The 14,823-nt window shown below is 37.4% G+C and overlaps 1 protein-coding gene across 2 annotated transcripts in view; it reads right to left on the bottom strand.

Moving 5' to 3' along the window:
• The window catches only part of LOC150082526 (uncharacterized), an 88,522-nt gene that overhangs the window by 38,188 nt on the left and 35,511 nt on the right, over positions 1 to 14,823 (bottom strand). For both annotated transcript variants that reach the window (XM_090378665.1, XM_090378664.1), the window contains exon 4: positions 436 to 1,334. In XM_090378665.1, coding sequence (XP_090234791.1) covers positions 436 to 1,334 — 899 coding nt within the window. The remainder of the gene's footprint in view (positions 1 to 435; positions 1,335 to 14,823) is intronic.

Below are 14,823 nucleotides of genomic sequence, written 5' to 3' on the forward strand. Positions count from 1 at the left end.
AAGAAATGAACGGAGAAGGGCATTTTATGATATATGTTAGTTTCATCTTTCATTAGATTTCATTATGCAATGTCTTTCTAAAATCACATAAGACTAATATACAGAACTACAGAAATTACCAAAACTACAGCCCAAAATAACATGCTCTTTCTTTAGAATAATGAACAAAATGACAGATACTGACAATCATTACAGTCTTGTTAATTTATGTACGTCTCCATGTGTCCTTCCTTCACATTCAGAAATCCATAGTTTTCAAATTTGTTTCTATATATTTTATCCTAAAGTTTAGACATGCTAGTTGCATTAATGATGCATTAACATAAACTAATGAAAATAATTAATTGCAATCATTGAGTAATTACAATATAGAAAATATTTTATTTAATAATGAAAAACAAATTAAACTATAGCTAAATGACAAATGTTACTTACGCCATAGCAACGTTACTGCCATCAATAACTACTGGCCGGAGTCTTCTGTTCTGCAGTTTTAGACTATTCAATGCTGATGCCTTAAGCTGATCACATACTGAAGGGAACAGTTTACCTCTATAATAAAAGGGTGAGGACTGACGCTGTTGAATTTTTTCATTTATGGAAAGAGGCTTACAGTTAATTCCATTATTCTTTGTTTTCACCACAGTTAGAACTTCAACTTCTGGACTGGAAAGAACTGTGTTTTCTGAATTAATATTGGAATTTGAAGTACAAGGAATAAAATCATCTCCAATTTTATTTTGGCACCTATTGTTTAGATCTATACATTCAATTTTTTCCTTATCTGTTTTATGTTGAGGCTCTTCCTCAGGATCAGAATCTATGATAATTATAGACACATCAGATGCTGTCTGTTTTTGGATCTCACAATCTTGAGGTAAATATAAAATGCTATTATCTGTCTCTCTGAATGAATTTTCCTTGTGTTCCTCATAAGCCTTCACTAACCATGAAAACAACAACTGCTTTATAAGAGGATGGAAAGCAGAATACTGTATATCACCATCTTTAAATTGAGTGTGCTTTAATAATATCTCTTTCATATGATAATCAATATCTTCCACAACTTTCAGTTTTACATTATTAGAATCAGAATTACAGTTTAATAGTTTGTGCACATCTGATAGTTCTTGCATCTGTTCTACTGTGAATGCAACAGCAGATTCTGACCCAGAAACTGTTAACTCACATTCTGCATCATCCTTTGAGATGTAAACAGCATGTGCTTTTTCTAAGCAATCAGTCCACAGTGAACACATGAATACTGTTTCCATGTCTGGTGGATAGGCAAAGATTTGAACAATTTCTGGAAATAACACTGCTTTGATGTGGTCCTAAAAAAAAAAAAAAAAAAGTTTTCAAATAACATTCATATAGAAATCACAATAAATGAATTAAAAAACTGTTAATTTTTTGAATACACCAAAATATAATCAAGGTTTTTTTTTTTGCTAATTAGACCTTCACGATGGTGGGACTGTTAGTAATCCTGGGTATAACCTCCATGCACAAGTACATGGTGGGTGACCACCCAGGTGTGAACCAACGTAAGCAGGGTTCGAGGTGTGGCACCCACACCACATGGAGGAATGCCGCCCCACTACGTTACCAGGCAGTACTAGGTGGTAGATGACTCATCAACCGGTGCAATACCACCACTTTGCTTATTGGAGGCTTGAAGTGGTGGAACCCATGATTAGTCTCTAGAGCTAAATTCCGGTCAACCCTTCCCTATCTCTTCCATCATGCAGTATGATTGATAACTTTTGAAGTTATGATGAACATCATGGCAAGATCCAATATTCCTTACATTTCAAGGGTACAGCTCTAAAACGGTATTCGCAGGCCGGCCGCTAGTTAGTACACTGGACCGAACCTATTGGTAACTCTCTAGGAGGCTTCCTGATCAGCTAGTGTATAATTATGCTACCTCTACTCTGCCAGATAGTGACTGGAGGGAGTCCGAGTAGTGTGTATGCAGGGAGCATTGTCGAGGCCACGTTATGTCAAAGATCTGGGTATATTCTTACCGTGTGTACACCATATCCAAAAATTTCATTACTTCATACAGCATATCCCACCCACTTTTTCTTACTATTGAATACACCATTAATTTTCAAACTTATAGAGCAAGCTTATCTGCTTATCTAAACTTCCCAAGCACTTCCTAATTCATTTCACAAATATACGTAGTCTCAATTGTAATCTCAACAATGTCCATTCCCACTTGCAGTCTGCCAAACCCCATGTACTTTTTCTGACAGAATCTCAGTTATCGGTTGATTCAAATACTGCTCATCTCAGATGCCCAAATTATTCGCTGTATGATTCCTTTCGCCTCAAAGGTGGTACTTGTGCATATGTCCATTCTGATATTCCCTGTCAGAGATTTGGCAATTTGGAATCTCCTCTCTTTGAATCTTCTCTGGCTTAAAATCTCTCTACCTCATTGTGTCAAATTGTGTTGTCTCTACCGTTCTCCCAACTCCACTTGGAGCTCTGACTTCCTCTCTTTGCAACTTGACTTTCTCCAGTCCAACTTTCCTAACAGTGAGGTAATTTTCCTTGGTGATTTTAATGTTCACAACTCCAGCTGGCTTCTGTTGTCACTTCAGCCAAGGATAAACTGACCTGCTAGCATCCCATTTTTCTTCCAACTCATGTATTAATGATCTTGGTAAACCACCTCCCGCCATTCCAAACACATTCCATTCAATGCCTCCTGCGGTCTTCCATCAAAAGGATGTCGGAAGGATTTTGACGAATCTTGATGCTAAGAAAGCTCCAGGTCCCGATGGTATTTCTCCACTTGTTCTCAAAACCTGTGCTCCTGAACTTACTCCTATTCCTTGCCGCATTTTTTCACTTTCTTATTCCAAAGGTGTTTTTCCTTCTACTTGGAAATTTGCTCATATCCAGCCAGTCCCTAAAAAGGGTGTCAAATCCCTCCCATCCAATTACCATCCCATTGCAATTACTTCTACTCTTTCTAAAGTAATGGAGAAATCAATTAACCGCCAACTCTTAAACTACCTAGAAACCTTCTGCCTGATCAATGATCGTCAGTATGGATTCCGTCACTGTCTATCCACTGGTAATATTCTGGCTTATGTTACCCATTTATGGACTAATTCAATGGAAAGGTTCGGTGAAACACAAGTAGTTGCTCTTGACATCTCAAAGGCTTTCGATCGTGTTTGACATAAAGGTCTTCTAAACAATATTCTATCTTATGGTTTGCCAACTGTTTTTAGTAATTGGTTATCCAGTTTTCTCTCTGATCGCTCACTGAGGGTGATGGTAGATGGCTCTCAGTCTTCTAACTTCTCCACGAATGCCGGTGTCCCCCAAGGTTTGGTTCTTTCCCCCACTCTTTTCCTCTTGTAATTAATGACCTTCTTCCATTGACGAAATCCTATCCACAGTTTTGCCGATGATAGCACATTGCATTCCACTTTCCATTTTGAGAAACCTTACCCTGCTCAATCAGCTTCAACTTCTCGAAAATCTGCTACCGATTCCTTAAATGCCAATCTTCAGGTAATTCTCCAATGGGCAAAGACAACTTAGTTGATTTCAACCCTTCTAAAACTCAGTCTTGTCTTATATCTCGCAAAAAGGATTCTTCTGCTCCTATGCTTATCTTTTAGTGACACTCCGATTTCTAGGCAAAATGATATATCTCTTTTGGGGATTACCCTGACTTCTAATCTCTCTTGGCACAATCACATTACAAATATTGCATCCTCTGCATCTAAAAAACTTGGTTTTTTCTTTCGCTCTTGGCGTTACTTTTCTTCCAAACAGCTGCTCACTCTGTATAAATCGCAAATCCGCCCTGCCATGGAATATTGTTCCCACATCTGGGGTGGTGCCCCCAAAACCTCTCTCAGGCTTCTTGATTCCATTCAGAAGAGGGCAATTAGGTTAATTAATGATTCATCTCTAACAAAGTCTCTCCACTCGCTGTCTCATAGACATACTGTTTCTGCTGCATGCCTCTTCTACAGATACTTCCATGGGCACTGTTCTTCTGAATTGGCTTCTATAATTCCCGCTCTCTCTCTTTCAAAACAGTCCGAACATGTGCCGCCACCAGTCAACATCCATTTACTGTCCAACTTCAAACTCACAGAACCAACTTTTCATATTCATCGTTTATTCATTCAACTGCCGTTTTCTGGAACAACCTTCCTTCATACATATTTCCTGAAAATTACAGTCTACAGAAGTTCAAGTCCAATGTCAACAAATATCTTCTTTAGTCTTCTCAACCTCTGACCCAAGCATGGTACTAAGTACTATAGGTTCTAATACCTCTCATGTTTGGGGTTTACATAAAAAAAAAAAAAAAAAAGGGGCAAACGTTCAAATCACTAGATTTTGTTTCAAATTCTGAAGTGGTATCCTACCCTATAATTAGAAATATCCATTTTAATTTTGATAAAATATTTTTACTTTATAAAACATTTAAAATCATTCTGACAGGATCAATTCAGTCTCCTGAGGACAATAGAATACCTTACTGATATTCATGGTTCAAGGATAGTCATTGGGGAGGGATTCTTAATCTGATTTTCATAATTCGATTATCGAATCTTCCATTTTTAAGTATTTATCTAAAATATTTGGCAAGCCAATTTCATGTTACATTTCTTTCCACTACTCCAAAGGTGAATGTTATTACAAATAACTGAATGCAATAAGCAAGAAGAAATTGTAGGATAAAAGGAACTTATACTCTAAAATGGTGAATACAAAGGTATTTTAAAATAAGTAGATTCAAAGTATTTGTGAATCACTGCTATGATGTTTTAAAATAAATATTATCAACTCACATGGTTTTGTCAAAGGGTAAGAGTTTTTATAAAGTAGTATATTTCTTAATGTTTTTTGGAACTGATTACCATGAAATGGGTAGTTTAGTAGTATTAGCAGGCCAAAATGATGCAAGACTATTTTCTGCTTCTGAAAAAAAAAAAAAAAAAAAAAAACCCAAACACTCATTCCTCTATCACTAATTAATGACAAGCCAATTCTCTTTTCTTTTCTTTTTTTTTTTTTTTTTTAAGAGGGGAGTAATGTACAGTACAGTAAAAATAAAATTATTTTCCCTTCCAAAATATACAGTACCATGCAGTATACCATGCAGTATATTTTGGAAGGGAAAGTAAAACATTTCACACAACTGCTTCAACAAAGTCCCAACGTTAAATGTCTTTGACAATACAACCATTTCATAATATATGATAACTTGTGTATACATTTTGAAAAGCCAGTCTTCAGGGCTACTTAATTTTATTTTAGCCAGCATACGAGAAATTGCAAATGGATGAAAGTTGCTGTGTCGATGTTTGCAAATGATAAGCATATTAACCACACAACAAATGTGTTTAGTGAATTTTTACTTCAGTCTAATTGCTTCATGAACAAACTGCGAAACTAAGTAAACCATTGCTTATTATGAATGAGTTGCTTATCTCATTCATGAGTAGCATTAGACAACTCCCCATCTAATAAATTTCTTATTATCATTGGAGTGGGGTCAAAACTCATCTTCGAGGTGGGATCTCCACCCCCATAGTCAGCTCTAACATGAAATTACCAAACCAAAAACTAAATTTGCCTATTCTCAGGTGTTTGTCAGATTGGTTTGTTATCTAAACACTGCCAGAAAATGGAATACTGAATTTCAATGGATAGAGAAATAATTCCCACTACCCCACTTGCAAAAAGTCTGATAAATCATTTATAAAATACAACATGCCATACTGGCAGCCTGTTTACACTTCATGGTAAACTTCTATTTAATTGTGAACCTTAAATTTTTTTTTTTTTTTTTTTTTTTTTTTTTTGTCTAAAACCATCTTTAACTGCTCTTCTAAAGCAAGTTACACCTAGGTTTTTGTTCCCTAGGTGTAAGACCTTACATTTAAAGCATTAAACCTTAGTTATTATTTTTCAGACCATATTTGAAAAAAAAAAAAAAAAAAAAAAGAGCCCAAATCCTTTTCAATAACATTGGCTAGTTGCTATCATCCTATCAGACTTTGAATCATTAGACTTTAACAGCTTGCCCAAACTCTTTCATTAAAGAAGCCATAAATAGGTTAGTATAGCAAAAAAAAGCTCCTGAGTGACTCCACCTCCCAGGTTAGTCCCATTCTGAAGAGTAGGAATTTATAACCTACCCTCTAACTCTTATCCTTATCCAATTTTCTCCAGTTTGGGTGCTTACAGATTGCACAAAACAAATAGGATCATACTCTACAGCTAAAAATAAGAAAAAAGTTCCTGCAAATGTGTCTATGTCATTATTTCCAAGATATCTCTCTCTATACATTAAAAATGTTTTCCTCCTAGTGATATTTATTCAAGCCAATGGGAGAGAGGACAGGGCAATTACATCACTACAAATGTGCAAGTAAATAATTACATTGTTATCCTCCACTGAAAGACAACTGCCTCCATAATGTTCACCAACCTCATGCACATGCTTCACTCCTTAATACATGAACCATGCACAGCATCATTTGAGGTTCCAATGTAATGTCAGCTGATGAAGGGACCCGATATAGTTTGTATATTTGTAAATAGTTTAGTATTTTGTAAATATTTTAAATATTTGCATAGTTTGTAAATATTTTAAATATTTGTATAGTTCGTAAATATAAATAATTTTAGTCCTGCTCTTTCAGATACAACAATATTCCTCATGCATTATGGAACCCGAAGCAAAAGACCTTTTCCTAAATGACCTATGCAAATGCAGGTAAATAATTACATAGTGATATTTACTCCACCTTGAGAATGCCGCATGGTGGAGTAGCCCCAATGGGAGAAGAGGGATGCAGGTCACATAGTACAAGTGGGCAGGGCAATTAAGTCACTACAAATACACAAGTAAACAATTACATAGGTTATTTCCTGATTAGATGTCGATCAGTGTTTGGATAATAAGGCACCACCTGTGGTTTCCCACACCTGTGCCATCAGTACTCTTGTGATGAATACAGAACCTCTGTAAAAGCCAGAAAAGTGGTGTGTATTGCATGTGTAGTTTAGTTGGGTTCTGTTGTTTGTGCTGGCTTCTTGACTGCAGGGCCCTAGTGGGACTCCACGTTATCTGCCGCCACCACTGGGAAGTGAGCCAGGCTGTCCACAGTACTCTTGGCTGCTCTCCATCAGGGGTCACCTGAGCTTCCTGATGGAGAACAAAAGAAAAAAACAAAAGCATGAGTTAGGGAGATTGCTGAAGGACGAGAGTAAAAAGGGGAAGGAAGAACATCAGTGCATTTTGACAGGTGTGTATTTTACATATAAAAGAGTCGACTTACTCTGTCATACCTCTACATTTTACAGAGAAAATGTGTGCGAGGGGGGTTGGTGAGCAAAGCGAGCAGGGGCGAAGCCCCCTATAAAATGGCAAAACATTTTTATTCAAATTGATGCTGTAAAAATATGGCTGTGTAAAATATTTCCAAAAAAGAGAAAATGAAGCAATGTGGCATTACAGACAAGTTACTGCTATAGTCAAAGGGACAGTTAAGTGGGAGAAGATGAAAAGTGATTATCACTGGGCACTGCTCTTCTTCGATTACTATTATTAGTGGAGTTTCTCCAGGTTCAGAACTATGCTCGTTGTTTCCTAAATTTATTAATTATATTGATGAAGGCATATCAGGCTTAATTCTAAGTTTACAGTTGATACAAAGGGTGATAGAGTGGTTAATGACAGTAATCAGGGTATGCTACTGTGACAAGATCTAGAAAAATTAAGCAGATGGGCTGAGAAGTGGCAAATAAAGTTTAACATCGATGAACGTAAGGTATGGCATATGGGTGGCAGTAATCCTAGATTAATGTACAAACTATGTGGTACCACACTCAGTGCAGTGGAGAATGAAAAAGATCTTAGGGTAATTGTGCAGTCAGATATGAAATTCTCTAGGCAAGGTAGACAAACTGCCAGAAGAGTTCATGGAGTCATCCTGTCGATGATATACAAGCATCTTTCCAGCAGGGATAAGGAGATGATTATCCCACTGTATAAGACAATGGTTAGTGCCACATCTTGAGTACTGCACACAGGTCTAAAACCTCATTTTAGGAAGGATCTGAATCCCTTGGAATGGGAGCAAAGAAGAGCAACAAGATTAGTGAGGGGTAACAAAAGGAGTGCTCTTACCAGTAAATGCTAGAGTTCTGCAAACTGCTGCAAAGAGATCTGATTGTTAAGGCTTTGAATGAATTGAGTAAACTCAATGCTGGTGGCATTCTTCCTCTTGTTCAGACTACACAGAAGGTGACAAATTCGAATTGAGGAAGGATGGCTGCATGATAGATGGAAATTTCCTTTCAGCTAGCAGGTAGTTTATTGTTGAAACCAGTTCCATCTGGTGATTTGCAAATGGGTAGTTTGAATAAATTCAAGGAAGATATAGACAAACTGTTAGAAGAGATGGCCAGTTCATATGGAAGGGTTTTTTTTTTTTTTTTTTTGCTGATGCCGGATAAACTTACTTTCTTGCCACTACTAAAACTAAGATTGCAGATATACCAAAAAATTTCCAACTTGATGAGTACCAAATCACAAAATGTTTGCTGCTGTTGTTCTACCATATGAGTTCATGCCAATTACTCAGATGTGAGTAGCCAGTGTGCCACCATATATACTGGCAGTGTCAACACATCTGTTACTTGAGCTTCGGGTTCTAAGATAATTGCCTCTCTTTACAGTACCGCATTCATTAAACTGATATAGGAGACACTGCAAATCTGTTTACTTTTCCAAGTTAACTGATATGAATTTTAATTTATGATGAGGTTCATAAGAATTCCATAGCTGCTGTTTGCAGACATGCGAAAAATTTCCAACTCAACAAATACCAAATTACAAAACATTTGCTGCTGTGGAGAGTTGACTTAGAAACAAGTATGCTGAAACCATTAAGAGTAAACACTAGTAGTGCAAGATTTCAATGAGCTGCAAAAATTCAAGAGCAAATAGTGCATGCTGTACATGTATCACCAACACAAGTGACAGATGGTTGTTAGGACAAGTGTTTCATCTGCAAGAACAGAGAGGAATTATACAAATGGCAATTGTATCCATTCTATAGTAAGCCTCTACAAGAGCAAGATATGAACAAACTCAAAAACATTTGCTGGTGGCTCATTTTGGAATGTCCACGTAATCGTCAATTTCTCAGCCATGTTTTATTTACATATAAATCATGTTTTTCAAGAAAAAGAAATTCTCAATGCTCAAAGGCTCAGACTTAAGACTGTTCTATTTCTTTAAAAAATGTTTGGTGTGGTGACTTGGGGACAAGCTTATTGTTTTTGGGTTTTTTTTTAAGCAGCAAGGCTTTCAAGAATGGCATAGCTAAATTTTCTGCAGAATGTTTGTGGGAAATACTGGAAGACATATCCCTTGAAAAATCAGAAGATGTGGATTACACATGACAACACAACAGTCCACTTTTCCTGACGATGTTTCTGATTTTTTAAACATGGAGTACAAAAACCGGCAGATCGGTCAGAATGGATCTGTATGATGGCCATCATGATCACCCAACCTCATGTCCTCAGTTTATCTTCTGTGAGTTCATGTGAAATCTGTGGGTTATTCTATGTGTATTAATTTGGAAGCGGCTGAAACTGAGTACCTTGTGCAGGGTCTAAGAGCTCCCGAGAGTTTTTTGGAAAGAAAAAAATTAGGGGAATGTTCAAAACGGTGGGTAAAATTTACTTATTTTATCTTAAAGAATAATTTGTTTTGCTCATTCCTTCTAATAATAGTTCATCCCTTCCTTAATCCTTCATCAGTCACATAGGTTGATTATAAATTTAGCAGACTACTTAAGGATTAATAGTCCTGAAACGATAAAACATGCCAAGGAATTGAGGATTCATCAAGCTGAATACTGCATTGCACAAAATGGAGATCACTTTGAATAGCTGCTTTAGATGTTTCCCCTTTTAAAGGTTTATTTCAGTTCAGTTACTTTTTATGCTTTGTGGTTTATAATTACCTGGGTTTAAAGACCAGGGTATGTCTGCAGGGGCAAAAGTTGATGATGTTGTAAAGCATATATCATCTTTTAAGGGCACAAAAGGTGATATTGTGTACACGTTGGCACCAATGACATTAAGAGTAGGAGATCTGCAGATTTACTTAACAAGTACAGATCAATGTTGCAAAAAATTCGTGAGTCAGGGTTAAATTTGAAAGTGTCTGCACTTCTACCCAGACACGATAGGAGGGAATACATGATGAGAGCCTTATCAATCAATTCGGCACTGGAGGGAATGTGCAAGGCTCAAGGGGTAGAATTTTTTCCAGCATGGTCTGTGCTTGTTAACAGGAGAGACTGCTTCTACAGGGATGGGATACACTTAAATAGAAGGGGTGCAAGAATATTTGCTGATGCTATCGAGGCAGTGTTAGATGGGTCAGAAAACTGCTAGCTTGGGGGGGGGGGGGATTCACAGACTAAAAGTTTAAAAGTAGCCGCAGGCAGGGGTGATTCCTGCACAACTTTATTAGAATAAGTAGCGACCTGGAGCAAGGGGTGCTGGGGGTTTCAGGGATGGATGGCAGTCGTCGTGAAACAGGTGGGTATATGGGATGTGTTAGAATAACTAATAATAGGGATAGGTACATGTATACTTGAATGTATACCAATACTAGAAGTATAGTAAATAAATTTGATGAATTTGAAGTGTTGGTCAAGACATCAAAGGTGGATATTGTTGGGTGGTGTCACACAGATATAAGGAATGCAGAACTGGAATTTGGGGAGTACAGTGTGTACAGAAAGGATAGACAGGATAGGAAGGGAGGAGGAGGTGTTATGCTGTTACTTAAGAAAAACATAAAATCAAAAGAAGTGCATCCAATTGATACAGATGAACAGTGCACTGTTGAGTCAGTTTGGTGTGACATAAACACTGCAAAAGCAAAAATAAGAGTAGGAGTGTGTTATAGGACTAATGACTCGGAATTAGTACAATGAACAATTGTACAGAGAAATAGAGGGGGCTAGTAAATCAGAATGTCTTATAATGGGGGATTTTAACTTCCCAGATATTGACTGGAACTTGTGGGTTGGTCACTCACTCACTAGTAAAACTTTTGTGGATTTATTGGATGATTGTTTTCTGCAGCAGCAGCATGTTCAAAAGGCAACCAGAGAGGGTAATACTCTTGATCTCGTTATCAGCAGTGATCATTCTTGTATTAACAATTTGCAGATAAAGGAACCACTAGGTGGCAGTGATCACAGTGCACTGATGTGGGATTTACTTAAAGATATAATTACCATCAGGGGTAAAGGAAAGGGTTTTTGCTTCCGTAAAGGTGAGTACAGTGGTCTCAGACAGTTTTTAAATTCTGTACAGTGGGATCAACTGACTATGTTACCAACAGTAAATTCTAAGTGGGAAGCATTCAAGGAATTAATCGTGGATGCTACTAAAAGTTTCATATCTATTAAGAAATACTGTTCAAGGTTTAGGCCTGAATGGTTATCAAATGAACTAATGAGACTCGTGACAGAGAAGAAAAATGCATGGGATGCATATAAATTATCAAGCGACTCAGAAGCCTACGGCAGATATAAACTAGTCTGTAATCATGTCACAAAGGAGGTTAGGCAGGCGAAGGCAGATTACGAGAAATCTTTGGCAAAAGATGCTAAGAAAAACAGCAAGGATTTCTTTACTTATATAAACTATAAAAGGAAGAGGATGAATATGATTGGTCAACTTAATATCGATAGTTCGACTGTTGATGATCCTGCTCAGATAGCAAACAAACTGAATGAATATTTTGCATCTACATTCAGACATGAGAAGTTAAGGTTTGAAAATGGCAGAAGATTATCAAATTGTAGCAGGGTGCTTAATGATTTTGTAATAACTAAGAGCAAAGTGGAGGAGAAATTGAAGTTAAACATAAGAAAGGCACCTGGAGTGGATGGGGTCTATCCAGTTATATTAAAGAAGACGGCAAAGCAACTAAGCAAACCCTTAGCCATAATTATGAGAGCATCCTTGGACTCAGGGGAGGTCCCCAAGGACTGGAGATGTGCAAATGTATCCCCAATTCACAAATGATGATCCTGCTCAGATAGCAAGCAAACTGAATGAGTATTTTGCATCTACATTCAGACATGATAAGTTAAGGTTTGAAAATGGCAGAAGATTATCAAATTGTAGCAGGGTGCTTAATGATTTTGTAATAACTGAGAGCAAAGTGGAGGAGAAATTGAAGTTAAACATAAGAAAGGCACCTGGAGTGGATGGGGTCTATCCAGTTATATTAAAGAAGACGGCAAAGCAACTAAGCAAACCCTTAGCCATAATTATGAGAGCATCCTTGGACTCAGGGGAGGTCACCAAGGACTGGAGATGTGCAAATGTATCCCCAATTCACAAAGGGGGATCGAAGGGTGACACAAGTAATTACAGACCAGTCAGTTTAACTTCTGTTCCGGGTAAAATAATGGAGTCACTGGTTAAAGATGCATTGCAGGATCATCTAGACAAGAATACATCAATTATTCAGACACAACATGGGTTTGTTAAGGGAAAGTCTTGTCTGACAAATTTGATATGATATTATGATGTTGTTACAAAGGAACTGGATGCAAAAAATAATTTTGATATCATATATTTGGATTTCAGGAAAGCTTTTGACACTGTGGTGCATGGAAGACTATTGTACAAATTGGAGCAGAATGGTATTAAGGGTAAGTTGCTACAATGGATAAAAGGATGGTTGAGTGGGAGAAGACAGAGGGTGGTAATTAATGGGTGCTGCTCTTCGTGGACTAATGTTATTAGTGGAGTCCACAGGGTTCGGTGTTGGGTCCTCTGTTGTTTTGTATATTTATCAATGATATTGATGAAGGTATATCAGGCTTAGTGTCGAGGTTTGCAGATGATGCAAAGATTGGTAGGGTTGTTAATGACAGTAATAGCAGTTTGTTATTTGGTTTTTAGGAGCATTAGCAACTAAGGCCATATTGCTCCGGGATATGCAGTGGTCATTCTCTGACCTTTCCGCATCCTCCATATATGGTGGTGACGGGCTCGAACCCCGGTGTAATCAAGAAGCGTGTGCTATGCACTGCTGCTCCTTCCCACCTGGCTACGGAGTCGCCGACAGTAATGGCAGTGTGCTACTGCAACAGGATCTAGATAATTTGGGCAGATGGGCTAAGAAGTGGCAACTGAAGTTTAAACTTGACAAATGCGAAGTACTGCATATGGGTAGAAGTAATCCCAGAGAAACGTACCAACTGTGTGGTACTACACTTAAGGTGGTAGAAAATGAAAAAGACCTTGGAGTAATTGTGCAGTCAGATATGAAGTTTTCTAAGCAATGCAGACAGGCTGCCAGGGCAGATCATGGAATTTTGCTAGCAGGGAAAAGGAGGTGGTTGTCCCTCTGTATAAGGCAATGGTCGGGCCACGCCTTGAATACTGCGTACAGGTCTGGAGGCCTCATTTTAGGAAGGATGTAGATTTGCTTGAGCATGTACAGAGAAGAGCAACAAGATTGGTGAGGGGAATGAAGGGATCCTCTTACCAAGAGAGGCTTAAGTTCTGCAAATTGCAGTGGCTAGAGACTAGGCACTTGTGCGGTGATCTGATTGAGGTGTATAAGGCCTTGAATGGGTTGAGCGCGCTGAATTCTGATGGGATCCTTCCACTTGTTCAGATTACAAACCTAAGGGGGCATAAATTCAAATTAAGAAAAGACAGATGTAGAATAGATGTGCAGAAATTTGCCTTTAACCAGCGGGTGGTTAATTGCTGGAACAAACTTCCATCTGTCGTTGTGGAAGTTGATAGGTTAAATAAATTTAAGGAGGAACTGGACAGGGATTTGGAGGGAATGGTGTGATTTTTTTTTTTTTTTTTGGCTGATGCTGCATAAGCTCATACACTTGCTTTCTTGCATCACATGCCACTTCTACTACTAACTCCTCAAACATTTTCCAGAAAATATTGGTTCCACCAATATTTTCTGGAAAATGATGTTGGGAATTAGTTTAAATTGTCATATTAACTTATTTTCTAGAGTAGCTTTATATTCCTAGTTACGATACTTAGTTTAAAGTTTAACTTAGACAGAGATTTTGTAGATATTACTTAGTATCGGTAACGGTATCAAATCCACGTGTCACAAATTGAACGAGAGGTCTTTTTTTTTTTAACCAAATTTAGTCGATTTATTAACCAATTGTTATATCAAATTATCTTCTATCAGTAGATTATAGACTAGTCAGGATCCTTAGTTTATTCTAAATTGAGATAGCGAGATTTGGAAGCTAATCAATACTTACGAGTCCGTAGAAATACCGTTCATGAATTCCCGCCATTTTTACACGATAGCATAAGCTTAGTATAGTGCATAATATAATATTGTCAATTAATCAGTAAATCTATTAATCTTGATAAACTTATTGTCAATTAAATTGTACTTTTAACTCTATATATATATAAATAACGACTTAATCGTAACAAATAATTAATACATAACTATAGTGGTACACGTGATACGGAAGTTGTATAAAGGGAACTCGTAGAAAACACTAGATACCGAAAAAATATATATATAACATAACTGTTTTGGGATATAACTTAAGGATTTAACTTTTGTTTTGAATTTTATAGAATTAAATCGGAATCATGACTCTGACCAGAGCAGCAAAGCAAAAGGCTCAAGCTAATGGGAGTGCTGTGGTTCAGGGGAGAACTGAGGGGGGCAGTTGCCCTCTGAATCACAGTCTATTAAAATGCACTGTT

Source organism: Mastigoproctus giganteus, chromosome 7, assembly GCF_048544385.1.
Source record: "Mastigoproctus giganteus isolate SK-2022 chromosome 7, ASM4854438v1, whole genome shotgun sequence".
Taxonomy (NCBI): domain Eukaryota; kingdom Metazoa; phylum Arthropoda; class Arachnida; order Uropygi; family Thelyphonidae; genus Mastigoproctus; species Mastigoproctus giganteus.